General features: G+C 38.3%; 1 protein-coding gene across 3 annotated transcripts; it reads right to left on the bottom strand.

Annotated features, from left to right (window-relative positions):
• Positions 1-543: 543 nt before the first annotated feature.
• KYAT3 (kynurenine aminotransferase 3) lies at positions 544-26847 on the bottom strand. 3 transcript variants are annotated; one of them, XM_059821582.1, is made up of 16 exons: positions 26825-26847; positions 24093-24127; positions 22011-22131; positions 18812-18870; positions 17399-17543; positions 14422-14571; positions 13097-13183; positions 11393-11515; positions 11184-11304; positions 7157-7233; positions 6182-6271; positions 5362-5548; positions 4308-4381; positions 3775-3861; positions 2255-2342; positions 544-1419 (listed from the first exon to the last, which is right to left on the bottom strand). In XM_059821582.1, the coding sequence occupies exons 3-15, from the start codon at positions 22107-22109 to the stop codon at positions 2280-2282; spliced, it is 1362 nt and encodes a 453-aa protein (XP_059677565.1). In that variant the 5' UTR covers positions 22110-22131; positions 24093-24127; positions 26825-26847; the 3' UTR covers positions 544-1419; positions 2255-2279. The 3 variants fall into 3 exon arrangements, with proteins under 3 accessions (XP_059677565.1, XP_059677563.1, XP_059677564.1); XM_059821580.1 differs by having other exon boundaries at positions 544-2342; XM_059821581.1 differs by having other exon boundaries at positions 544-2342; positions 22011-22115; positions 26825-26841.
• Positions 26848-27677: the final 830 nt, after the last annotated feature.

Here is a 27677-nt window from a genome sequence, read left to right as displayed (position 1 = left end):
TTTTTCTTTCATGTATATTCTAGACTCATTTTACACAGTGTCCCATTTGCCAATGAGAGCAATTTAAGCGTGTTACACCAAGTCTTTTGGTAGCAGGGAGGTGCTTTCTTTTTTTAACAGAGCATGAAAACATTGTAAAGGGAGGTGAATGGAAGAACCCTTAATACCTTACTACTGTTGTGAGGCCACATAACCCAATTAAGTGTGTGCTCACATGCTAACAACCCAGCTATCTCAGGGAAATCTTAGATTGTAGAAATAGGGTTTTGAAAAATACTTAGAGAATTGTGTTCTGTAGCTGTTATCTTCAAAAGAAGCATGATGCAATGATCTTTAAAACTTTTTATATATAACAATGATGAAAATAATATTACTTGCATAAGTTTTAATTGCATTGAGAATTACCTGTTTCAAGGACAAGAAACCAAAATTCAAGTATTTCATTATTTTGTATCATTTCAGAGGCTTAAGAAAGTAGAAAATTTTGATTCACATAATCATACAGTTCATAGAAGTCTATGTTTTTATCATGTATTTATGCTTGAAAAATTTGCTTAATTTTATAAAAATTTACTTTTCAATTAAAGCAGCAGACTATTTTACATCTTCCTTTCCCAAATTATCATGCAGCTCAATAGACTGTTGCACTGCTCTCTTAGCTCCTGCAACAGCACAGCTCCCCAGTGCAACTTACCTAAACAGATTTTAAACTCCTTGTAAAATAGTGTAGATTTCACAGAAATTTAGTATCTTAAAAAATAGTTTCTCCTGGAATTTAATGTAGGACTTTCCACATGAAATTCACGCTGAAATTTCAGTTAAGTCATTTTTATTACTAAATTGATTTTTCTACACTAAGACTACACACCACCTTAAAAGTCACAGTCAACCATTTTCTGGTGAGATTCAGGGAACGGCAGTGCAAGACAGCTACAAAGACTACAGAAGTCCCAGCTACTGGACTCCCAAAAGGCCCAAGACCAGGAAATACTAATGAAAAGGCATAGCTGCTGTTCTCACAGTCTAGTTTCTGTACTCTTTTTAGGCCCTGGCCATGGTCAGAGTCTGATGGAATTCAGTTAAGATTCCAGCTGTGTGATCACAAAATGAGTAAAATATATGCAAAACTGGTTATTGAATTTGTTCAGGCTTTCCACCATAAGGTCTGTGGGCAGAATATAGAAATAACATGGGAGAACATAGCATACAACCTTAAAAGGTTACCTACCTGGATTGCTTCTGCTAGTGGGAAACCCATTCACAGATGAAAAGATCGCAGAAAGAACTGAAATAGGAGGCAACTGGAAAGGAATTCTCCATATTGATCTCTTTTGAAACAGTCCTTTATCAACTGAGCCTGAAACAGTTCGTTGAGCTCCATAGCACAGTATTAGGCCCATCTCCACACTCGCTCTAGATCTAAAGAGTTTGAAATAAGTTTGGTGTGAAGTAACCAATGTTGTGAACATGGTAAGAAAAAGGATGACAGGATTAATTATGTCACTGTACATCCAATTGTGAAGGAGCCTCTAAAGCAAAGTCTTCTATTTTGCTTTGTAGATTCATCCATGTAATAAATAAATAAATAAGTAGACAAGAGTAAATAGAATTCCTATTCTAGATGCCACTTTTATAATTTTATTGAGGACTGAATACTTTCAGAACAGCACACATGACTATTGTGGGGAAAATAAAATAGTAATTATGCAACTTAGCACTTTTCAATCTTGTCTATAGTATAAACACTATTCATTTAACTCAAACCCTTTATTTAAACTGATGCAATTTGTCCATGGACAGGGTAGGTGGGTATGTATGTAGAAAGTCACTGCAATTTTCTAATATAAGGCATATCTTAATTTTCCTCCACTGCAGGCTACTGGGTTTCACAAGCCATGATGTTTAAGTGTCACCCCTAGTTCCTATACTATCTCATACCAAAAACACCACCCACTTTTTTCTTGTAAGTTTTAAAATACCTATATCATCTATTTATTTCATGCAGAGTCCTACAAATTTTTGTCTTTCAGTAAAAGAAGTGAATCCCATAGATTATTTTTAGGAAAAAAAGTAAATTATTTTGAAAAGGCTAAAAATAACCTGAGTTGCATTACACATATTTCAGTAAATCATTGTTTTAACTCCTCAGCAGGTGGCAGCACAAAGTTATTTACAATGCCATATTAATTCTGTACTGTATTAAGTAATTTTTTCTTAAATTTGCAATAAAAACCCTACTATTAGATAATTATACCAGATGGAAGAGTTAATAAGAAAAATCAGGCTGTCTGTTTATTCCAGTTCTTCAGGATCGCTTCAGCTGCATCTAGTGTGCTGTCTTTCTGCAAAACAAAGAATATCACTATTACTGCAAGTATGGCGTTCTTGAAAAGAGAGTAGCAGTCATGATTATCTCATCCCAAATCAGTATCTGGCAGTTTCACTTGCATCCTGTGAATATCTGACAGTCAGTTTTTCATTAACAGTTATAGCAACAAATCTATACCACACAAAGAATTCAATGCTGATTCCTTGCAAATATTTATTAAGTATATTTAAAAGATAACATATTTTCTCAGCATTCATACTATCAAATTTAATGAAAGCAATACTACTTCTATAAATGCCTGGCATTTATGCAGTGATGGACTTGGCAGCTCTATATTGGAGACATGCTAGCATAGCTTCCTAATCTTTATGTGTACAGTTGGGATTCTTAAATCTCCATGCAACCAAGTTATGCTTTGAAGTACTTAAATATAATGCCTCTAAATATGGCTAATGTATCCACTGGCCAGTTGTGTGGCTTGGCTACAACCTGGTGAGTCATACAAGTAGTCTTTAACTTAACTTAATTAGTGCTGTTCATCCTGGGCAAGCCACATTTACAACCAGCAAGTTTCATCCTGGTTGTTACTGGCTCAGTTTATATCATAGTCTTTATATCTCATCAAAAGAGCTAAGTAACACAAGCAGAAACTGCCCTTCATTACTGGTTCAAGCTAAGGCTCCAATCTTTATGCTAGAACAGTTAAGGAGTTGCACATGTTCCATTATGCTGACTCTGTTACAGAACAATCGGGAAACATCTTAGGACTGAGGGCTTATCAAAGCTTAGGTACCTGTCCCCAAAGTCTTTCAGTGTTTTTAAGAACAGATTCAACAGGAGGAAGAATATGTGAAAAGCAGGTGCTCACAAAATGGCAAAAGTCAGCAAATTCACAAAAAAACATGTAACATAACTTCCTTTGTCTTTGTTTTCTTTAGTAATTTGGAGCTCGTGTGACACCCTATGTATTTTCAGGCAAGTGAGCTAAACTTGAAGGTGGCCAAAACCACCACACCTCTTCACTGTTTTTGTTGTTGGAAGCTGAACGGGTATGGCATATACGACTCTGCTATACAATTATTCTCTGCTCTGGATTATAGAATGCACCTTAACTGATAGCATACCTGTGTCATTCATGTTCACTGTCACTACTGGTCAAGAATGTTTTTAAAAATCAATAGAGTAAGCTAAAAAAGGCCTACTGACCCAACTGTTTTTGGCCAGTTGCCCTTCTTAGCCATGCCACCAACATTTATGGTTTAAAGTCCCTCAGCCAAAAGACAGTTGAAGCCACTTTGTGCTGAATTTTACACCAAGCTAACTTTCTGTTCCTAAAGCCATCAAACTCGGGAGATCCTGGGCAAAATGTAACAATCAGTCTCTTGCAGATTTCTGTACTGCACTGATTTTTAAGAGTCTTAAGTCTTCCCAGGACACATACTTACCTTAATGAAGCAAAACCGTATGTATTTTTCAAACTGCCTTTTTGTCTCAGGACCACAGAATGCTGAAAGAGGAATTGCTGACAGCTTCTGAAACATAAACCAGAAACACTATTTGCTTATTTTATATATGTATTAAAAAAAAATCTGTTTTAAGCATGATGATTTTACTATTCCATTTCTAGAACTCTCCCTCCCAACATGTGAGGGAAAGACAAGGTTCAGTTTTGTATGCACTAGCTAGGCTTAACTAAATTCAAATAACTTCTCTTAGGCAAAAGATTTCCAAGGTACTTTTGTACAACGAGCGTTTAAGCATGCTGAAAGAGAAGTGCTGGGACATAACACAAACCTACAGGGTACATTTTCAGCATATTTAGCAATATTTTAGCCACATCATTATCAGCAGTTACTATAAACACCAAATAATATATTCAATGGAATATCTCTGCTACATTATTTAGTAAGTACGGTTGCACTGCTCTTGCTTTAAATTGAAAAGCATTTCTAAAACTAGAGTATGACTGACACCTTACCTTAGATGTTATCATCCATTTGACAAATTTGTAATCATAAGGTTGTTTCTCATCTACTTCAGAGAGATCCACATCTAAAAAAATTAAAACAAACATGTTGTAAGATTTGCTAGACTCCATTGGGAAGGTGCTCATTAACAGCGCTTTATTATAGTTAATACTGAAGAATAAAGATGTATGCTTTTATTTTAAAATATAATTAAAAAATATATTATAACAATTAAAATCGGTCAACAGATTGAACCTTTCCATTCTGCCCTGAGTACTTGCTTTCCATTCAAAGCAAAATCAGACATGTAGCTTGGAAGAAAGCCATGCAGTACTCCAAGAAGTCCTCAAGTCTGAGTTATTGAGGGATCAGGTCTGTGGAGGGTACTGAAGAGTGTATTTATTTCATGGAGAGCAATAATCACTGCAACTGCAGTTTTCTCAACTGTGAAACTGGGATGTCTAAAACTTTCTGACACATGGTAGCACTGCGAGGTGCAGCTGTGTTTAAACATTTCTGTGTGAATGACAAGTGCCATTAGGACCAGTTAGTGAAAAATGTGGAACTAGAAAATATTCCCCCGTGGGAATTCTTCCTCCAAAGTTACCATAACCTCAATTTCCAACAGGTTTTGTAAATTTTGGTAGCATTTTACAGTGTTTAGAAATCAGAATGTCTCAAAGAGCCTTCAGGGTATGACTTCAGATTAAGAAAAACAAACAAAAAACCCAAAGAAAACAGAAAGGGGAAAGTAGAAATGGTACGAACTCAGGATATTAAGCCAGGTGCTTGACTGTCAAACTTCTTCATAATCATAGATCTTTTGAAAATAGAAATTTTTATCTACCTCCTTTATCCTCCCTAAAACCTTGCCAAAGCTTTGCAAAACACAGTAGTTAGGATCACAAACAAAGGCTTTGCTGAAGCTTATAAAATCTACCTCCCAGGCTAAGGTCAAACAGAAAATTTCAGTCCCAGTTAGTACTTCTGACGATGTTATGCAAACATTAAATGAGAATATAGTTTAAAATGCATTTTACCCTTTTTAATAAACTTTATACTAACTTAGTGTAGAAACATCAACAATCATAAAGTATCCTCCATCTGGAATGACAGGCTTTAGTCCAGCTTCTTGAAGTAGCTGAGCCATCCGATCACGCTTGCTTTCCAGCTCTCGAGACAGTGAGTAAAAATAGCAGTCTGAGTCATCCATGCGCTTATAGTCTATCCAAAATGCTTGTGCCAAAGCCTCCTGAAAACATAATCAATGTTCAAAGTACTCATGAACACTCAGTAAACTCACAAACACTCACACACTTCCTACTGAAATCACATGGATTTTTCTTCAATTCTGGACCTTACTAAGCAAATCAGCATTTACAAATGACAGAAGCTATGTCCAAGTGTGTAACTTGTTTATTACTTTGTGCTGTGGCAACAGCCAAAGCACCCAATCATTTGCTAGGCACTAATCATATACAGGAGTCACAGTCCTTGACACAAGGGTTTACAATCTGAATTGAAGCTAAGTTTAAATTGTTGATAATAATGTATCATAGAATACTAGAAACTAGTAGACAGAGATAATGGTCAGTAAAGCAAGACCTTATTGCAACAACTTTTATTTGTATTTGCTAGGAAACCACCAAGATTGTCATGTTTTATGCAAGAAGCAGCAGTTTTCTAGGTGAAAGAAGAAAGAATCTGCAAGACTGACTTTTTTTTAAACGTCTGGTGAGCTGATCAAATTTGTCTTCTCTTCTTGCACCCCAGAATATATATTTTGACAACTAAAAATTGATTGTTGTGATTATTGCTTTATTACAGTGAGGCCTACAGTTTTGCTACACCAGAAAACAACCTCCTCTGCCCCATCTGTACCTACCTGTAATGGAGTTGGGCAAGTATACAGTGTATTTTGGTGAACAACTTGCAAATGCTTAATGAGGTTCGGAGGGCCAATAGACCAACCAAGCTAAGGGAAGAAAGGATGCATATGTTATATTTATAGCAATGGTGTTACTAAAAATTAACAAAGAATTAAAATTAGCCAATGTGTCAAGTTTTTCTATTTTAAGAGTTGGTAATGAATTTGTTTTGATAAAGAATTAAGAAAAGAGCTGGTTTACACAAAGTTTGCTGAATGATACCATTAAAAAAATTTTAGATTTGAGACAACAGTTGTAATTTCATTCATCCCTATCTCTCATAGGGTACTGAGCAATCTTTTAACTCTTCGTAAAATAAATGCTCAGTTTGATTTCTAACCATTATTAGGAATGTTATTCCTAATTGTTTTAGAATCTTTCCATCTCATAGGCTCCTGTGTCAAAAGTTGTTTGAGCATAAAACAAAAGCTCACTACTGAATCATGTGTGTGTGTCATGGTTCAGTTTGAAGACAGGTGATGAAGAAGAAAGAATTTAGTTGCTAAATGGTTAAATATTTTTGTTTACTTTCTGATATGTTATCATTAAATATTTTACAGAAATATAAGCCATTTGAAACATACCATTATCACAATCTGAAAATATCACTACAAAACTGGAAAGTTAAAATGTGATTATATCCATGTTTTCTCCAAGAATCTTGACTGGTTTTGAACAAATCATACTGTGTGTATCTTTTTAGTACTGTTTTCTCACAAAAGTTTATTAATTGAGAGACAAGAAGATAATTAAAACATGGGTGTTCAAGATAGCATTCAGTTGGAGCAATTTTACCTATCTTTATGTTTTGGAGACACGGAGATTCGCCAGAAGCTTTCAAAAGACAGGTTATAAAAATGGAGACATTTTTAGTGTAATAAATGCATTCTTTTATTTTTATAACTGAACTCTTTTATAGTGATTCTTCTTACCTTCCAGCCCGTTACACTGTATGTTTTTCCAGCACTTCCTATAGTTATTGTTCGTTCCCACATACCTGGCAACATAGCTGTATATAAAATAAAATTAATTGGGTACAGGTGCACTCACATATTCCATGCAGTTAGAAAAACTGTACTGCCCCTAGCTTAGAGCTAGATGTTAATATATCATTGCAGCGTATTATGCAAGCAATGAGAATATTCTAAAATTACAATGATTGTAACAGATGAGAAAGGATATATGGGCCAATGCTTTTTGGCACGAAAAGAAGGTAAGGATTAATGAAAGGAGAAAGAAGAGAAAGAAAATGAGAGTCTGTGAAAACTACACGTTAGTTATCCTCAGCTAAAATTCATAATTATTCATAAGAAAGGTATGCTCTAGGAAGTGGCTACCCATTCATCTCAAGACAGCATTATTTCTGATGTCTGATAATAGCACCATATACAACATTAACCCAGGCACTGCAAGCCATTTTAATAGAATTGTCCAGTTCAGTGTCACTGACACCAGAAAAAGAATTACTAAGACTTCTAAACTGGAACCAAACACCATACAAATCAGAAAACCAGCAGAATGAGTAAATAAATTATGGTTTTTTACATAATTTGAACAGGCCTGGGACTGACTGACAATAGCAGCTAGTTAAGGATGTCTGCAAGGATTAAGGGATGCATGGAGGTCTGTCTCTGTATTTGTGTCTGGTGGGAGACCAAAATCCTTTGTTTTCTTTCCAAGGAGATGACAGAGCAAAGGTCTCTTCCTGTAGTTTGCAATTTTTTTTCTTCGGGGGAGCTATTTGGAGTCTAACTTAATTCATTTTCAACAGAAACAGATAAATCAAGACACACTTAAGTCTGAGACAGAAAGTTAGACAAGGTCATACCACTACTGCAATTGCAGTGGTCAACAACATCCGGCTCCACCTCATTTGTACACTGGAACTACTACCAATGAATCTGTCAATTGTTAAATCCCCTCTCTAGGGAGACCCATGAGCAAAGATCTGCCAAATAAAACCACTGAATTTCATAAGGAAATTTTTGCAGCAGTTATCTGCATTAGACATGGTATAAGTTTTTACAGTTATTTGAAAACATGTATTGTATTTTCTTAAGCACACTTGCCAAGAACACTTTCCTGCTGCCAAAACAGCAGGAAAGAAACTCATATTCCTATTATCCCACTCATATTCACTCAACTGTTCTGTGACCTTGAAAACAAAAAGGCAGTTTGAACAGATGCATCTTCTAGCTAGCTAGGTCAAGAGTATAGATCACTTCCTAAAGGGAACCAAACTAGCTCTCACAAACTGCAAGAAGAATTGAATTTCAAAGCTAATGCCCTCTAGCAAAACTGTTTTGCCACATAGACACCGGAATTCAACCTTGGAGACCGAACGTAACAGCATTTCAAACAATAGCAGCAGCAAAAAGGCACAGGGGAAGAAGCAGCTCCATTGCTTTTACAAGCAGCAAGTTTTAAATAGAGAGGGAAATTCCTCTGTGCCATATGGCAACATCATTATACGACACCGTAACCAAGTCTGACTTGACTTCAAAAACTAATGAAGTCCAAACTAACACATATAATAAGCCTGTCACCTGGGATGGCACTCAGCTTGTTGAGAGGCTTGTTCAGAATCCTCAGTTATGCAGTGCAATCTCTAGATCTGTCAGTGCAACCCTAATCATTACTTAGAAGAGGTCCACAGTTTTATGAAGTCATATAATGATGAGAAACATGATGAAGTGCTCTCCACTACAGAAAACTGCTTCAGTGACAGCACAGAGACTGTAGTAATTTTATGATCTGTTGCTAGCAGCTCCTTTTAAATTGTATTAAGGAACCACCATCAGACCCTGTAAATTGACACAATATCCATTTTGCATCTCTCACAAAAAAAGTGTCACTGCATTTGATGGAATATGTAGAGGTTAATATGGAAACACGAGAGTTTTTAAACAGTGAAATAACACATTAATTTTTTTCTTGTATTATCTTTCATAGACTTAAAAAAAAAAAATCTAAGAAACTTAAGTTAAAAAGAGCAGATCTTGTTTCTTTTACTGAAATAATGTTATTGCTTACAGTATTACCCTGAAGGCTTTGCAGACATTTTAACACTAAAGTTAAAGATGATATCATGGGATCTGTTAGAGAATACGTACCTAAACCTAGCTGACTAACTGTCCAGGCTTTAACTCGCATTATCGTTACATGGTATTTTTACATTTTATGCTAAACTACAGAATGCCTTTTGTTCAACTGGAAATTTTGAAGTATTAAAATTACAATACTGATACTAACGAACAATAGAGTTATTGTGTCTTAGGAATTCACCACCTATCCACTAAGACAAAGTGTAACTGACAACATGAGTGTTCGGACCTGCTGCCATCGCAAAGGAAAATGGATTACCTTACACCACCCACAGAGATTTTGGTTCTGAGGACGGCTATGTGCATGAACCTGCTAAGCCCATGAAGAAGGCTTTAACTCATTTTACGTTGCAGCTGGGACATGAAAGGCACACATGGTCAGTTACTGTGGTAACTTGTTAGGATGCACTGACTCAGATTACTATCACATGAATGTACCCAAAAATGTTCCCCTTCCATGTCTGAAAGTCTTCGAGAAGGTATCATTATCAAGGCACCACAACAGCCATCAAATTAGGCCACTTTCAAAACAGAGTCATAGCCTATGCATGGCCAATGCAATCAATGTACTGCAGCTGTATGATCAGCAAGTGCGTAGCTGAGCTAGTAAGTATTGCAAGATCGTTTAGATGTAATTTTCTTTTCATAAGATTCAGTTTTTACAATGATGTAGCCCCCACTAATGGGAAGTTTCTTCTATTGCCACTCTACATACATGGAATTGAAGCACAGAAGCTAAGTTACTCAGCATTCAACCAGTGGTAAAGCCAGGAAAATAGCTAAGCTTTTTCATGTCTAAGTTATATTTATGCCTCTTGATTTCATTGTTTAATCTCAACTAGATGTCTCTATTGCATGTGACTGAAATGTGCCTTCATTATGACAATAACTACATCATAACAGATATCTCATGCAAGATGCTACCATCAGAAACAAAATGTGTGTACACATAAGAAGGAAGTTTTGGACTTTAGCCAGCTCAAATACAACAGCAAATCCAAACCAAGACCACCACGCTAGAAACTTTTACATAAATGCTTAGCTGTAGCATTACAGAATTGGGGAAGGAGTTCAGTAACCTGCACTAGATTCAATCGTTATGAGACAGTGGGAGGGATTCCACTAACTTCAGTGAAACTTGGATCAAGAAGTAAAACAAGAGGGACAGGCACATAACATACTATTTGGTTTTCTGGTTTCTTCATGCAATGGTGCTTTACCCCTGTAGCAATACTGCCCGAAGACTTTAGCATGCTTTCACGCTACCCATGCAGTGACTTACTTCACTGAATTCAATGTCCATTATTTAACACCATCTCTGCACTTTGGAGAGACAGTGTTCATGCACTATCTCCACACTAACCTTTATACTTTTTTTTTCTTTTTGTAAGTAGTGGAACAAAAAAAGATTGTGTTCCTCATTATGCATTTCCCTCATTGATTATCTCTACAGTGCTTTGAGAAGGAAGCTTTAATCCCTGTTCCTACTATTAGTTCTTCAGCAAAGCACAGTCCAATATACATACATGAACAGCAGTTATACTTGTCATGGCCGACAAAGTAACTGAGTAAGGATGGGATATTTAGATGATCATAACTGATTTATGAGCATCAGTCCCACTGGTTTCTATGGATATATGCTCCAAAGTCACTTAAGAACTTTTGGAGATTCTATTTGGAAATTATTCTTTAAAATATTCTTCAGAAAAGTGACGGGCTCTTCTCCTTAGAGTCTAAACATTATAAAATAGTCAAAGCTTGAAGTTTGAGCTCCTTCCAGCAACCGATATCTCCGAGAGGCATGTTTACAATATCATTCCACAACCAATTCTAAAATGCCATAAAAAATCAGTACCTATTTTAATGTGTTTATTTCCTTTATATACCAGCCATTCATACACCTCATCGCTGATGCACAGGGTATCATGTTTAATACAGAGATCAGCTATTACTTGGAGCTCTTCTCTGGTAAACACCTGGGATACAAGAAAGTAAGGGACAATGCATTAATCATAGTATTTAAGGCATACTCTGAAATTACAGTAGTGTTAAATCAGGACTTACCTTGCCTATAGGGTTGTGCGGGGTATTCAGAATAATTGCTTTTGTTTTGGAATTAAATTTATTTGCAAGTTCAGCAGGATCTAAGACCCAATCAGCACTAGATGCAGAGTTTCCATCATTTTTCTAAAAAAAACCCAATAAATTTATGCATTACTTGGATACAGCATGTTACAGCCTGAAAAGAGATGCCCAGCTTATCACCCTCAGACACTTTCATAACCATACTTGACAACCTACCCAATCTGTCGTGCTCTCCTGGGAGAAGGCACTTCTAGGAGCAGGCAGGGAGGCTAAGAGCAAGGTAAATTATTCTGACAGTGGCTGTCCTCCCCTGGCCACTGTCTGTTTTAAAGCCTCCCCAGAAACTGGTTTCCAGGATCTGTTTACCGCACATGCTGATTATAACAGTGTGTAATGCCGGAAGCCCAGCCACATGACAAGAGTTTAAGGCCTTCCCAGACACTAGAACAAGTGTGTGCATGCTTGGCTGGAAAGATTGATCGCCACTGGAGAGATTAAAGGTGTTTTCCTCCTCCTTGTCCATATGAAAATGGCCAAACAGTTAAAAATCTGCACCACTGAGGCGCTGGAGTTGCTGTGGTATTACACAAGGACAACAGAAGTTTGGGCCAGTTGCTACAGAGAACAAAGAGCATGGCCACACTAACTTTCTGACACCTGCACATTACTGGGAGAGGGCCAGACTAAAAACAAGGGTGTGAAACAAAATACTTGGAGGAACCCCATCATTCAAAATGTCCCTAGAAGGAGAGCACCCAGAGGAACAGTCTCACCTACTCCCACTGCAGTCCTGGAGGTTTTGTCACTCTGCGTTGTTCTGATTTCATGGTGTTCATGCAATGGTCCTGCCTAAAGAGCCCCTCAGCACTCCCCATGCAAGGCTGCCAGTCACCCAAGGCAATCAATGGTAACAGGATCAACACTTCTCTTCACTGAGAGAGTGGTGAAGCACTGGAACAGGCTGCCCAGGAGGTGGTGGAGTCACCCTCAATGGAGGTGTTCAAGGAACGTGTGGACATGGCATTGCAGGTCATGGTTTAGTGGGCATGGTGGTGTTGGGTTGATGGTTGGACTTGATGATCTTACAGGTCTTTTCCAACCCTAGTGATTCTGTGATTGCAAGCTTCCAGCATAATGCCAGCAGTACCAATTTGAAAATTAACCCATACCAAAATTACTCCTTTTTACCAATAAAGGAAACAGTAATTCTGGCATGTATAGCAAATATGTCTACTGCATGTTCGGTCCTTATTTAGTAAGCAGATTTTGGAAAAGAAATTCTATTCTGTCATTGTAAGAGTTGCTGAAGGGATCAGAAACAAAATCTTTTGAAAACCAGCAGATACAGAAATTGCACTGATATGTGACCCTCTTTCCCTTATTTGCACTGAAAAAATTCTCAGATGACATCCAAAAAATGGAATTTTGATCAGCTTTCAGAATGCACAAATTAAAGTAAATGAGAAACATTGTCCCACCTTCAACAATAATAAAATATTCTATCTGCTTTGGATTATCATTGTCTCAGACTTACACTACAGCAATCTATCTCATTTTTATATAATTGGATATTATGAAAAACTATACAGAAAAGCATTGCCTAGAAGGTGTTCATCCAACTGTATTGAGTATGGAAGAGAAACTTTATATTATATGATAAATAATTTTTAAAAAGCTACTCACATATCTCAGTGGGATAAAAACAGGCTTTGCACCCGCCATCTTTACCATTGGTTCATAACAGTCATAAAATGGCTCTATTATTATTACCTGAAATTACAATCATCAGTATCAGAAGCAGAGAATTTATGGTGCGTGATATGATCATATTTCCAGATTTACTTTGGTGGTATAATTTGATAATGTTTCTGGCACTCCATCCTGATCTAACATTGCAGAATATTCCTCCTTTTAGAGCATCATATAACAATGCCCTCAGTCTAAGTATGATAAGCATTACTCATTTTTCACAACACACACAGGCTGTTATTCTATAGTTACACATTACAACTATTAAGATACAATATTAGGAATGCTTGGATCCTGCACACAGATTTGAAGCTGCAAGGCAAAGATGCAAAGATGGGAGATAGCAACAGCAAACTGTTGAACCACAGCACAGCTGCCCTAATTCTGTCCATGAAATTCCAGGATTTCCAAGTATCTAGAAATCTCAGAAGAACAGCTTAAGTCCTCAAATTTTATCAGAAGAAAATTTTCAGGTAGAAAAAGAGGACAAATTCAAGGAAAATTGCATAGAACCTAGATAACAGGTAAACAAACAAACAAAAAAAAACCCCGAAGGCTAATAGCAGAGAACTGTTACAAAAAAAAAGAGAATTGAATATCAGAGCAACAGAAAAGGAAGAAAAGATACAGATGAGAATATATTATACAAGCGAAACCAACCCAACACTGAAAGCAAAACGCATGAGAACACAAGAAGTTCTTATCCACTACAGTTACAAATATCCCCCCAAAATGACTTTTAATATCATTGTAAAAAAGGCAGACATCAGTAGAGAGGGGGTGAATCATCACAGCTAGGTACAGTAAACTAAGAATCCTTTCTTTAAAGGAACTTCTCTGCTTTTCTGCTACCATGCAATGGTCCAAAACAGAACTTGACACATAATGGTTATTCAAACACCAACAATACTTTGCGCCACCCTTAGTCTTCTGTTGCAGGCAACAGCCCAAAAGTTTTCTCAAATAAGAAATCAGTGTGTATTGTGTCACCAAACAAAAAGAGCAATAAAGAAGCTGCTACAGGTACCATAAGTATGAAAAAAAGGGGGTTGTAAGTTGGTGAATGATACGAAGACATCCAAAGGATAGTCTCCTGATCAAAGCTTCTGAAACTGTGTCAGATATACTACTGTAACAAATCAAATCAATGGAGATTGGAAAGAAGCCCCAACATTAACTTATATTTAGAACTGGACAAATAAAAAAAGGCAAATTCTCATTTCAGTGAGTATACGTGAATATTTCAAATGAAAACTTACTTCGTCTCCCTCTTCAATTAATGCCTGTATTGTACTAAAGAGAGATCCATAAGCTCCCACGGTCACCAGGATATCTGTGAGAGGATCAATCTTTCTTCCACAAACTCTCTCGTACACTTGAGACAAGGCTTTCACCAGCGACGGATGTCCCTGTTCAAAGCATATGCAACTGATTGGAGTGTTCCTGACAATGTACAAAGCCTATGTTTGGGGTTTTTTCCCACATATATCAAAATAATACATTTTGAAATAGAAAAATATGAGATGAGCCCTCAGTGTTTATGGCTGTTAACAGGTAGCATGGTTTAAAGTTTTTGCACATTAGGGAAGAAAAGTGGTTTAAATTTATTCATATCTACTAGGAAATTCTTTTTGTGTATCTGATGCTTTTTAATTTCTATCTTATTATCACATCTCAGGATAGCTCCAGGTAGCCTATAGGGGAGCTATGACAAGAGACAGGAGGAGATTCACACCAATTCATCCTCACCTCCTTTAGAGTGTTTTTCCCACCTGCCCATATTTCAGTCTGTAGCTCCTTCTGTTTCCTTCCTTATCTTTCAACTAAAAATTATTTGGTACAAGGGGAATCTTTTTATTCTGATTATATACTGCTGATAAACAGCACTTGTGATCAGAATGATGATTCATACAATAATATCCCAAATCTCACAGCACCATTCACCATTTGTGTCCCCTACAGGAGGGACATAATGTACTCTTCTCAAAATGTGCAAATAACAAGAAAACAAATGTGGAACAAAGATCATATACAATATGGAAATAAGAAGGCACAATTCTGTTCACTCAGGAAGACTACAGGTTTCCTGCTGTGAAAATCTTTTTTTTCTTTTTGGATACTTGGTAGAAATAGAAAACAGCTCCTTGAGAAAATGCAACTATGTAACAAAAATCCTTCTCTAAAATATTGAACACTGTACCTCTACACACACGGCATGAAATCATGAACCCTTCTGTAAACAAAAACATTACCATAAATTAAGGCTTACAAGTCATTGTTGATTCAAATGACAGCTATTTCTTGCCATGGGTGTGTCAGCTACATAGGAATGCTGCAGCACCCAAGTCACATTAGGCCAGTCTACAGGCCATAGCCCTACAGTCAATGAGAGGTCCAAGCACCACAGAGAGCTGAGACAGTGTCTTAATTATGAGATGGCTGTGCATTCATACTCATCCCTCCCATATTTGCTACCACAAATACTTGTGCTCAAAAACCATGGAAGTGCAGAAGTTTGTAGAGGAAGTGCAAAGGCCGAAGATGGGAATATTTTAAAAATTCCTCTTTAATTACTGTCTACAGTATAATATATCTGCAAACATTCATAATTATCATGGGAATTATCAAACTATTTGGAAATAAAGAACAAAGTGACAGAAATATATATTGAATAATTGCATGCATTGGGAAAATTATATTTATGCTTGATTTGCAAATTGTTTTGGAGAATCAGTGTGTGAATATTTGTCAGAAGGTAGACTGTAGCCCATTCCCTCTGCAACCCTTCCCCCTATGCCAAGGTTCCTCAAAAACCTTGTCTGCCTGGTGAAATGGCCCACAGAGGGATGGAATGAGACTACAGTCACTGGGGATTTTTTTTTTTTCTTTCTGTTCTTGCCAGGGCCCTGAATGCCCTAATAGGCCTTAATGGCCCTGACCAACCTCACCTGGGGCCTCTACCCAGAGCTGTGCCCCCGGTCCAGAGGCTCCATTTCAGTGCTATGCAGTAGAATTGCTGGTCTGCAATTCAGTTACAGCCATGCCTGTACCTGGCCATAGACCCTGTTGAACCTGGCCCCTACCAGTAGATTGATTTTGCGGCTTGACCTTAGACCTGCCGTGTCACTCTGGACCTGCCCAGCGATCACTGGGTTATGTCTAACCGTGGTTAGCATTGCCAGGCCTGACCTGTGGATTGACTTCCTGGCTTGACCTCAGGCCCACCTCACCACCACAAGCTTGCCTGGTGATCTGGGCTGACCTCAGCCACCATCTCTGGCCCTGCCTTGCTCAGGGCCCTGGCTGGTGAGGCCTCCACCCTGCTTACTGTTATAGCTTGTCCTTTAGGGAGCTGCTGGCCACTGCTGCTCCCCATCACTTTTAATGCATGCAGATTCTCAGAGAATAGGCAAAAAAGTTATGTTGGAATATATACACAATGATGGCACAACTACCAATACAATTGCTGGCCTACCAGTCTATACTATATTTTTCTATCACTGTTGCATAACATGGTAATCTAGAAAAATATTAGCTACACTCCTTAGGGTCTTGTAGCAATCCCAACACATGATTCTCTATCGGGCAATATGGTTTGTCTTTACCACAAAATAAAAGAAAGACAAACCAAACAAGGAAGTGGTCATACTAAAACAGTAATAGTCCACTTGAATATCCTGCCTTGGACAATAATAAATGCCACACACTCACACCCAGCTCAAGACATAAACTCTACAAGCCAACTTACAGACTGGGTAGTGACTATCTTCCAGGAGCAAAAACTTCCTGTTTCATCACTTCCTAATCTCCACTGAAGCCTAGTAAATGTTATGAGTGAATCTTTTCTTGATCCTCGAGGCGCAGTCTCAAGTGGTATCAAGTATTTCCTTATCATTCTACCATTATCCTATCCGATTCATGTTTACACTGACCAAAATCAGAGGTAAATATATTATTTACATTCTTTAAACTCTGTATTGACTCTTCAAAGACAATCTAGCCCAGATGTGCCTTACCATTTTGCTCTTGCAGAAGGATTCTGCCTTGAAGAAGCCTACACAGAGGATGTTCATTAGTAACATCAGTAGATCATTCAGTAGATAAGGCTACTAGATCAACTTAATTTGGAACATAACAGTATGACCTACAGATAAAACCAATTTAAAGCAAAGTCAATTTTTTTCCCTGTGGCATGTTCTCCACTGAACTTGGGTCCTCAAGTTCCACCGTACTTACAAAGCCTCTTGTGTACTGGTTCAGTCTGTCAACTGCTGCTGCCTTTGCCAGCTCTTCTTTAACATAGCTGGGAGGGGATATATCAGGAAGGCCTTGACCAAGATTAACAATTGAGGGATCTGCTGCCACCTTTGTAAATTCAACCCTAAAGGGAAAAAACATCTTAAAGTTAACATACCAGATAAAATTATCTTTTCCTTCATTAGCATTAAAAGGCAAAAAAAAAGTATTTCACTTTACCAAACTCATAGCAGTGGAAACAGGTTTAAGTAGAGTGCTCACATGGAGAGGTGGAGGCTGGGACAATGGTAAGTAACCACAGGAGGAAACCCAATAAAAGGTTGACTTTGTGCATCCACAGAATAACTTTTCTGCCAACAGAACTGTGCTCAGATGTGCACATGCACAAACACACAGTAACTCTCGATATGGGTAGAAATGGAACACTACCCTCTTTGCATAATGAAGTAGACCTAATTAGAACAGTCACATTAAATGATTTAAAGGCTAGATTCTGTCACGTAAAGGTGCCATTTAAACTATCTAGTCACCTCAGAGAACTATAATTTTTTTTTTGTAATTTTAGGCAAGACTGTTTCAGGCTGTTCATTAACTGTTCCTAGTACCGTGCCAGATACGAACATTAGGCCTCTTGAACAATTTTTTTTTCCTCCGTTCACAGATAAGCTTTGCATTTTACCCTTTCCTCCCTACCCAAATGTTAACAAGATTTAAAAAAAAAAAAAAAAAAAAAAAACACAAAACCTACACACCAAACAAAACCAAAAAAAACGACGTAGCATCACAGTTCTGTCACAAATGAATACAAATTGCTAAAAATTAGTTTGAGGCTGGATGACCAAAACACCTTGTGTGTGTATATATATACACACGTACATACATACAACTAATTAAGCCCAAAATAGTGTTTTCACCAGCTAACAAAATCCCATATTTACCAGTGATGGCAATATTTCTTTAAGACCAATTTAGTACCTAGAAAAAAGTGTATTAAAATAATAAGCTAAATTATAAAGGCAAGTTTAATGGCTTTAAAAAGAAATCTGACTCATTTGGTAAACACAAATCAAGTGTAATTGAAATACATTACTCAACAAAATTAATATTTAAATTTGAAAGTCAGCTATACTGCCATGCCCAACAGTTATACTTGTCTTATATGGTTTACTAGATGAAGAGAAGCCCAAGCCTAATATTTAATGCTCAAGAATAAGAATTAATTCACACCTTTAACAGAATTTGGTTCACTGCTTCTAAGCAGATGCCAAATATATTTCAGCAGAGATAGCAAGTGCTATGTACCTTCTTATTGGCAATAATTATCAATTTGGAAAGAAAATATATTGGCCAAAGACATATTCTGAAATTTGCAGGTATTTTCCTTTTACTTACCACACATTGCTATCAAGGCCTTCAATTCGTCTTGTGTTTTTATGTCTGAAGGCCATTGTCTGCAAGATCAAAATATACAGACAGAAGGGTTTTGTTAAGAAAGACAAAGTACTATATTGTTGGATTCTGCATGACAAATCCTCCTTCAATGCTTTCTCAAATATACCATTGGCGGCTGAATTCAGTAGTTACACAAAATTATAGACATGTTCTTTCATTAAAGCTTCTATAATAGCTTGAATTCAGACTAACAAGAAAATACACAAAAATGTCCTAAATTCTCATTCGTCATTATCTAAAGTCACTGAACTTTCAGCAAGGATGGAGCAGGGGCATAATTCAGCTCAACGGCTTTAAAAAAATGACCTGAAAAGAAAAAAATAGGGTCCATACATTCTTTTTCTTTTCTATGATACACTAACAACTTAAAGACTGTGTTATTTCTAGCCCAATTCCTGCTCAATCCAGTTTGGAAAGCGTGCATTTTCAATGTAATTTTATTTGTTAAATTGATGGGTAGGAGTAAAATAGCAAAGACATTTCCTCTTTTCATTCAGACTTCTAAAACTTTGAAGTATTTACTTACAGCACAGCAAAACCAAGTTAGAATATGTTTTTGCTGTATATTGAGGCAGAGAAACACTTATTGATAGTTGTGGTATTTTTAAGCTAAAAAGAGGAAATAAAGTTAGGGGGAAAAAAACAGATTTATTTCTATGTGCAAACAAAAGAAGTGCAAACCCATTTCTATCTTTGTAAACCAGCTTGATACTGGAAAAAAATTACATAGGAATTACATAGTCCCTCAGTACTTCAGACACTCCTGTTTCTTTGAGTCAGACTACTGATTTTAGTAACTTTTACCACTGCTAATTATTGTTATTGTCTGAAAGATTCAAAAACCATACTCTAGCTACCATCCTCTGAGAAGAAAATGTCTGCATTACCATTACACTCCAAGTTTCCACTTTGGATCAATGGGAATGACTCATAGTAGAAATATTATGCAGGTACATGTTTGCACTCAACCTGTTTACAGTAATGAAGCTACCACATACATAATGATTTGAAGAATGGGAAGCTATAAAATTAAACAGATACTTCTCTGCTTATATGTCTTCTCTACAGATCTGATTCTGACCTCATCTATGAGACACAAACACCAAAGGAATCAAGCACAGGACACCTTTTATTTGTCCTCAGGAAGAAAACCATTAAGGTAACTAGACAGGTGAAGTTGTACATCTTGACACAGAACAAGGGGGACTTAAGAGGGAGTTCTGACTAGGTAATCTGCACTGCATCTATTTAAAAACACACATACGGTTTAGAAGATTAATCCTATTTTACAGTGTATGTTTTGGTAAATATGATTAATGTTTGGCTGTACTCTATTAATACAAATGACACAACTACTACTTAGACTGAGCCCCACACACATCTTTTTTCACATGCTAGACTACTCCTTGTACTACAAGGAATAAGAAGTCTCACCTCAAATCTTTCCAGTTAGTAATGAGAATTCTGCATGCTGCCATGGGTAAATTTGTTCTGTTGGCCAGCTCTTCTTGAAATTGTTTCAGTTTGCTAAAAGCTAAAGCCTTATCAACTGCAGGACTTTTATAATTAACTGTAACATAAATCTTAACTGCATTAAGTAACCTTCCCTAGCTAAAAATGTATTGACAAGTAAAATAAGCCTTCACTTTACAGCTCTCATAGCATTTTAAGTTTAAATATTTAATGATTCAAGTCTTCCTATTTATTTTTTCTTGTGCCTTGAAACTAGTTTTAAAACAGAATAGCTGGACCTGCATGAGTTTTCAGGTTTTCACAGATTCAGCTTACAGTGGGGTTCAGGTCCACCTTATTACTTTGAGAAAGCCAACCAATTAACTGACATCTTAAAATGATACCTTAAGTAGCATTCTTTCTTCCAGAAGGTCATGAGAATTCTTAAGACTCTTTTTTCTTTTAGCCCAGTTATGTCATCACTTGATAGTCTTCAAGCCATTTCTAGGTACAGGGCTAAGATTTCCATGAGTTTAAGATCGGTGTTAAGCAGGAGAGGTATGTCCTCATCAAGATCTAACTCTGACCTCCTGCTTTCCCTAACACTTTCTACCAGGGAAAGCACCTAATAGAAAGTCAGATGCTGCTTCTATTTATCTTTCTTCCTAATACAAAGAAACTTGTGATTAAATTGAATGGCAATATGTTTAATAATGATAGAAGCAAATAGTTATATGGTGCATAATTAAGTTGTGGAATTCAATGTCAAAAGTTACAACTGAAGCCAAGATCTAATCCTGGGTTTTTCTGAATTTTGTTAAGATCTCAGCATGTTCAGTGAGAATATCCAACTCCATTAAATAGAATACAAATACTTACAGCATATGAAAAACTGACTCGGGCAAAAGCTGACCTTCAAAGTGGCTTGCACACTAAAAGAAATTTCTCATATGGGCAAAATATGCTACAACTGCCCAGTATAATGGTTTGAACACCTGTTTTGAAGGATCTGACACATGCCTTGGTTGACCCAAGTTGCTGACTAGATGAACTCCTGTTCTGACCTGGGAACACAGTTTACATTCCAGTGTTCTATATGCAATGCAGAGTGTAACCCTCAAGCACCTACCACGTTGCAAAGCTCTGTTTTCTCTCAACAAAACTGGAATACTTAAAATGAAGTTACACAATCTTATAAGCAGTTAAGCTGGGAAACTGAGAAGATTCTGTATAAAATTAAGTTTGAGGTACTTATATCCCCCTTGTTATTGCAGCATCAAGAAACACTACTACTCTCATTTCATTGAAGGAAAACAGAGATACAAAGAAATTAATTGTCTTACCAAAAGTCTGTGATAAAGCTGGAATTGAACCTGTCTCCTGTATCTCAAGCTCTAGTGCCCTAACAAGTAGGCAATCCTTCTGGTCTGATATGTGCTATATGTGACTTTAAAGACTGAAAAGGGTACACAAAGCAATAATCGCCAAATTCTGTTATGCTACTGTGGTTAAATATTTGATGGATTCAAATATCTTATTTTGTTCTTGACATTAAATGTTTGGATCAATATAACAAGAAATAAAGAAAACACAGCTAATGCATATATATTGGCAACATTGCAAAATTAGTGCGTCTCTAAAATATTGCACGAAATAGTTTTATCTATGAAGCTGAAGGAATACTTACTTCAGAGGCTGAAAGTTTGATGGACCTGGAAAGCAAATCTGTTTGTAGTTGGTATGTCCTTATGCCAAGGCAACAGAAGCTTCGTGAAGCAAAAAGCATGCCTGCCTAATAAATAAGTGACCTGAAAAAAACTCACAGGTTCCAGGAATGAGTTTCTACACATCACTAAGCAATTTTAAAAGATAAGATCCCCTTCTCTTCCCTTCAGTGATTTTGTTTCATTGAAATAATTTCTAGTAAATTATTACCTTATCACATTTGTAAGCATAGAGGGTGAAACTTTTTAACTGACAGGGCTGCAAAATGTTTCTGAATGTCATCTAGAAGGAAAGTTTCCTCTATTTGACAGCACTGATCTTTTCCTTGAATGTTAATTAAGACTAAAGGCAATTCAAGGTTCAAAGTCTCTGTTAGAATTGTTGTGAAAATGTGTTTGTGTAATAAAAATTGCTATTACGATAGCCTATTTAGACAGAATAGAAAAGAGCCCAATTTTTAAAAATTCACACAGGTTTAATTTCCATTTTCTCTCAATTTCCAAGTGTTTCAAATCAGGCATTCTGAAACGGAGATACTTGACATCACCAGTCACACTGGAGAGGCAGGCCTACGCACTTTATATAATACTAAGTTTTGCCACAGTGACTTGGCAAACATCGAATATCTACCACAGCAGAAAACAGACAGCTAGAAAGGACATTCTGTGTGGAGTAACAGATCGCTCACTGACTAGAGAAAATGTGCCCTGTTAATCAATAACTATAAAAAATAAGTAAGAGCTGGTACTTCAGGCAATTACAGGCAATTACTTCCAGAAGGTATTTTTAAACATATATTTTGGATGACATTGTCAAAATCACTGGGATGTATAAGCAAAAAACATGTCACCAATAGACCTATGTCAGAAACACAGTAGCCACAGCAGTATAATTATTAACTTCGTTTACTCATTAAAGAATAGATAACCCCTGCTTCCCCCCAGACTTTGCTACCTGAAAAGGGGAAGAAAACAAAAAAGAAAGGAAAAACTATACTATTTGTATTAGAAACAAAGGAATGGCATTGCCCCTTAAAACAATACCATGCAAGCCTTGCAGATAGAAGTAGAGAAGGTAATTCAATATCAAAGTAAAATATGATATTTTCATTAAGAAGAATGGTTTTAGTCCAACAAGAAAGCGTTCTTTACACTTCCAATGTAAACTAATAGAAAAGGACAACCAATACTCCCTTTTAAGGATGCCTCACTGAATAAGTTAAGTTTTAAAAGTATGTTGATTTTGCCTTTCTCTTATTCCAGTACTACAAACTCAGTCTCAATTCTGAAATTAGGGTCTTTCTCACACAGTACTGAGCTGTAGCTAACTCAGTTAGACCCTCAATAATACCCATGTAATCCCATTGCATTCAGCAATCTGCTAGTGTACAATTCATTGACGCTTCCTTTACAGAAAGAAGCACTGGCAATTTCCTCAACTCTGCTGGCCTGAGGACTACCAAAATTAAACAGCAATTAAATCTTTGACAATAGCCAGCAGATACTCTGAAAGGCACAAAAGAAATATATATGTTTAAAAATACCTGTAAATACATTTTAAGCTACTTTTAATAACAGCACTTAGCATATTTGACATAATCTTTGATAATAACTACATGAAATCAAAAAGATTGTGAAGGCCTCTATTTCTCTCCTTGTGTATGCTTATAAAAACTACTTATGTTACATACTTACACTATCTTAAAATGTGACTATAACAATAGCGCTATTCTCCCAGAGTCAGACCAGCGACAGGATTACTCTTGCAGCACGCTGCGAACACTTGCAGTAGTTAGCACAGAGGGACAAACATGCATATCTTAGCCTGTTTCATTTTGTATTGAGGAGTAGTAAAATGAAATAAAAAATTGCAAACCTTACATGCAAAACTAACTTCCAACTTTTGTAAGAAAAATTATTAACAGTTGTAAATATTTCTAGCATTAGTGCCATGCTGCACTGAAAGACAGTGTGGTATTTGACAAGCCATTATTTGATACAAGGCAATCATGCAAAACCACAGCATAAGATGAGGAGCATTAGACCTGTATCACTGTGGTGTAGTCAATCTCTGAAATACCTGAAGTAAAAAATGATATCCACCTTTAACACCACAGGCATGTAGAAATTGTGAAAACTTTATGAGGAACATAATGGAAACAATACTTTGCTGAACAGTCTCAGTAAGGAAGTCAAGGCACTACTAGCATGTAACGTTTGTCCCATTACATTTCCATCTTTGTGACACTTTTCCAGTCAATGCTGAACAGCATTTCTTCAGGCTCAAGGAACTAGACTACTAGTCACTAAATGGGAAAGCCTCCTATAAAATACTTCTATGACTTTTTTCTTTCTAAAAATACCTCTTCTGTCTTCTGCAACACAGAATCCCATTTAAGCTATTCTAGGAAGTAAAGGCAAAGGCCATCTTCATATAACCAGATACCCTCCCACACTGATCTCAGAAAAAAGCAAGATCTACTCTTTTTTTTTTTCCAAACACACACATTCCCACTATAATTGTATATGACATGTTAATACATATCACAGGCTCAAGAGAATTATTTACTGTTACTTTTACGATGAGTGCACACTTAATTATTACCTCTGTATGTGTTTTGGCAATGACCAAGTATGTGTAAGACATCAATGAGATGTTTTATAATGTCCTAAGGTAAGTTTTTCTCATCAAGATAGAAAGTTTATTCCAGCTCAGGAAAGTTACACAGTGCTAGGCAGCTACAGAGGTACTGCAAACCCTGTTTCAACCCTCTTAAAATTTTGTAAGGTTCTTCAAACACAGAAAATGCACTGGTCTTCGTGGGCGAATGAAAAGGTATTGATTTTTTCTTTCTTAGTCTTATTAATGTCTCTTTTTTCAATCTTGGAGCCAGGCAGCGGCTTCTTGGCCAAGAGTCGTGTCTGTTAAGCTCGGAAATTAACAGTTAGGAATACTTTTCATCCCATTCTAATTTTCAGTGCTCTAAGGCATTCATGCTTTAACTCATAATCAGTCCTCCTGGAAATCAGGCTTGCATACTCATAAAGAAAACAGGAAAATGAACATGTTAGGGAAAAAGAGGTAACGAATGACCATTCATGCAGCTTCCTATTTTTTTAGGGGAATGAAAAGCAAGGAAGACTACCAGAATGGTCAACACAGTTCATGTTTTTAGTGGGGCTGGGAGGAAGACATATTCTGGTTACTAATCTGGTTTAAATTCAGATTTGGTGACTTAAACTAGACTGGAAGATACAGTTAAGTCTTTGTCATGGGAACTTTATGAATACATCTGTGTACTAATAATCATTTAGCTCATGCTGTGCTTTATAACCACTCCAGCACAGATACAACCGCTGAGTCGCAGGCCCTTCTGCTCCCTTCACAACACCTGCCCAGCCTCCTGGTCATACAGTACCTTTATAACCACTCCAGCACAGATACAACCGCTGAGTCGCAGGCCCTTCTGCTCCCTTCACAACACCTGCCCAGCCTCCTGGTCATACAGTACCTTTATAACCACTCCAGCACAGATACAACCGCTGAGTCGCAGGCCCTTCTGCTCCCTTCACAACACCTGCCCAGCCTCCTGGTCGTACAGTACCCTGACCTTGGATGCTGCTGTATCACTGGGCATTTTAGGAAAAGTTACATGTTTGTAACTAATTGATTTTTTTTTTCTCTTTGAAACTAAAGGCCAAATGCTGCTGTTCCTTCATTTCTGAGCTTCAGTTATACCACCTCTATAAAAACAATGCCTTTGAGCTTGAAAGACTTACGGTCAGACCCCTTAAGCTGCTGCATTTTTTCCATGTAACAAGTAGTCTCATCTTACTGTGCAGTCTCAGTGACAAACGTTACTAGAAACAACTGCAAGCCCATCAGCCACCACAATAATGTAAATATCCCTGTTATATTTGTGTTGGGTTTAATATTTGTTGGATGTGCAAACCTGGAAAATGTTACATCTCAGCCAAACTTTGTGAAGCCTTTAAAAGACTGTCTCTTTGTATGTGTCTAGAGGATGAAAGTTTTATAGAAAGAAAGGGTGCCATCTTGCCAAGGCCTCTCCCAAAACTTTTTTTTCTACCATCTAGAAGTAATAAACAACATGTCAAACCAAGAGAACAGCTGCTAAAATTGCTGGACTCGGGGAAGTTGTGTATTCTTACTAAGGGCACTGAACTTAAAAACTGCTGTATGTGAAGTATTTGTCACAGTAGTCAACATTTTTTAATTTCTTCTTCCATAATCTACGTGGAATGGAGAAAACTGAGAGTGGAGAAATAAACCTCACAATATGGAATGAGGGGAGAGATGAGGTTGTGGGGGTTTTTTCTTACTTTTTTCCCCTCATACAGCAGCTTTGCCATTTAGTCGCTTTATATTGCATTTGTACTTTCACTGACGCCCTCTACCCACGCGTATTCTCACCCTGAAGCACTCCGAGTTCGCAGCACAAAGTTTGAAAGGCCAGAAACTGCCGTGCTCTAGCGAACACCCCGCCCTCACCGACAGGCCCCCTGTTCAGCTGAGGGGAGGGAGCCGGCCGCCCCCGGGCCGCCCCCGCCCATCACCACTCCGCATTCCCCGCGCCCGCGGCACTGGCTCCCGCCCGCTCTGAGGGCTGGCAGACGCAGCCCCTCAGCACCCCCAGCCCAGGCTGGGTGCTGGCGAGGCCCAGCCCGCCCCGGGGCCGCTTCCCCCATAGGCCCACGGCAGAGAGAGGCCCTGAGGGCAGAGCCTCCACGCCCTGCCCGCGCCACCACAACTCACCGCCCCAGCGCCGCCTCCCCCAGCCGCCGCGCTCCCGCCCGCGAAGGGAGGTGCAGCGCCACCGGGGCGGAGCTAGGCCGCCGCCTGCCCCGCCACCGCCCCCAAGGGGCGGGGAGAGCCCGTCTCCCCGCCGCCCGCGGGCGCTCCCTCGCGGCGCCTCAGAGGGAAGGGGTAGAAGAGCCCTGAGGGAAATGGCGGCTTCGGGGGGAAGTGAGGGCCCTTCCCTTATCGCCCGCCCGGGACAGGGCACCGTGAGCGGCCGGAGAGAGTGTAAAGCTGCGTGGGCCGAGATAGGTGAAGTCCAGCCCCGCATCCGGAGGGGGGCGGCGGGCGGGAGCGGGCTGTCCTTGGCGGCTTTCCCGCGGGTGCCTCCTCACAGGTGCCCCAGAGCCGCCGGGGAAATGAGGAGCGGGGCCATGGCATCGGTGGGCATGGCCTGGAAAATGCGGCGGGAAAGCAGCGCGCCCTGCCGCGGGCCGTCGGGCCTCCCTCCTGAGGGCGAGGTGATCCGCCAAAGCGCAACGTTGGTCATGGTACCGAGGCGGGCGGCTGAGGTGGCACTGCGCGAAGGCCTTGCCGGTACGCCATGCGGGTGAAAGGCTGCTGCCAGGTGAGAGGTCTGTTCGCAAAGTGAGGCACAGCAGCTTGGCTGAATGTTTTAGAAATGTCTCCTGATTTCCAAGTTCTGGTGGATTTTTTCTCAGAACTTGAATTAGGATTTTTCTGATCTCTTCACGTTCAAATACTTCTTGATACGGAGCTACGCGCACACGTATATGTAGCATCTCCTGAGCAACATAAAGCTTGGTGCTCGGTGTAAACTGGGCAAACTTGTTACCTTCTTAGGCCTGTC

Source organism: Gavia stellata, chromosome 10 (genome assembly GCF_030936135.1).
Source record: "Gavia stellata isolate bGavSte3 chromosome 10, bGavSte3.hap2, whole genome shotgun sequence".
In the NCBI taxonomy this organism is placed as follows: Eukaryota; Metazoa; Chordata; class Aves; order Gaviiformes; family Gaviidae; genus Gavia; species Gavia stellata.
Note: the sequence above shows the minus strand (reverse complement) of the source record. Positions and strands in the feature narration are given on the sequence as shown.

Bases quoted from the DNA above. Each gene is read 5' to 3' on its own strand.
- KYAT3 (XM_059821580.1), bottom strand. From the start codon at position 22,109: ATGCTTTTTGCTTCACGAAGCTTCTGTTGCCTTGGCATAAGGACATAC. The intron at 14,572-17,398 runs GTAAGTACGGTG...TGCTTTGAACAG, and splicing joins ACCAGTACACAAGAGGCTTT to GGACATCCGTCGCTGGTGAA. The intron at 3,862-4,307 runs GTAAGGTGTCAG...TTTATGTTTCAG, and splicing joins AATGGATGATAACATCTAAG to AAGCTGTCAGCAATTCCTCT.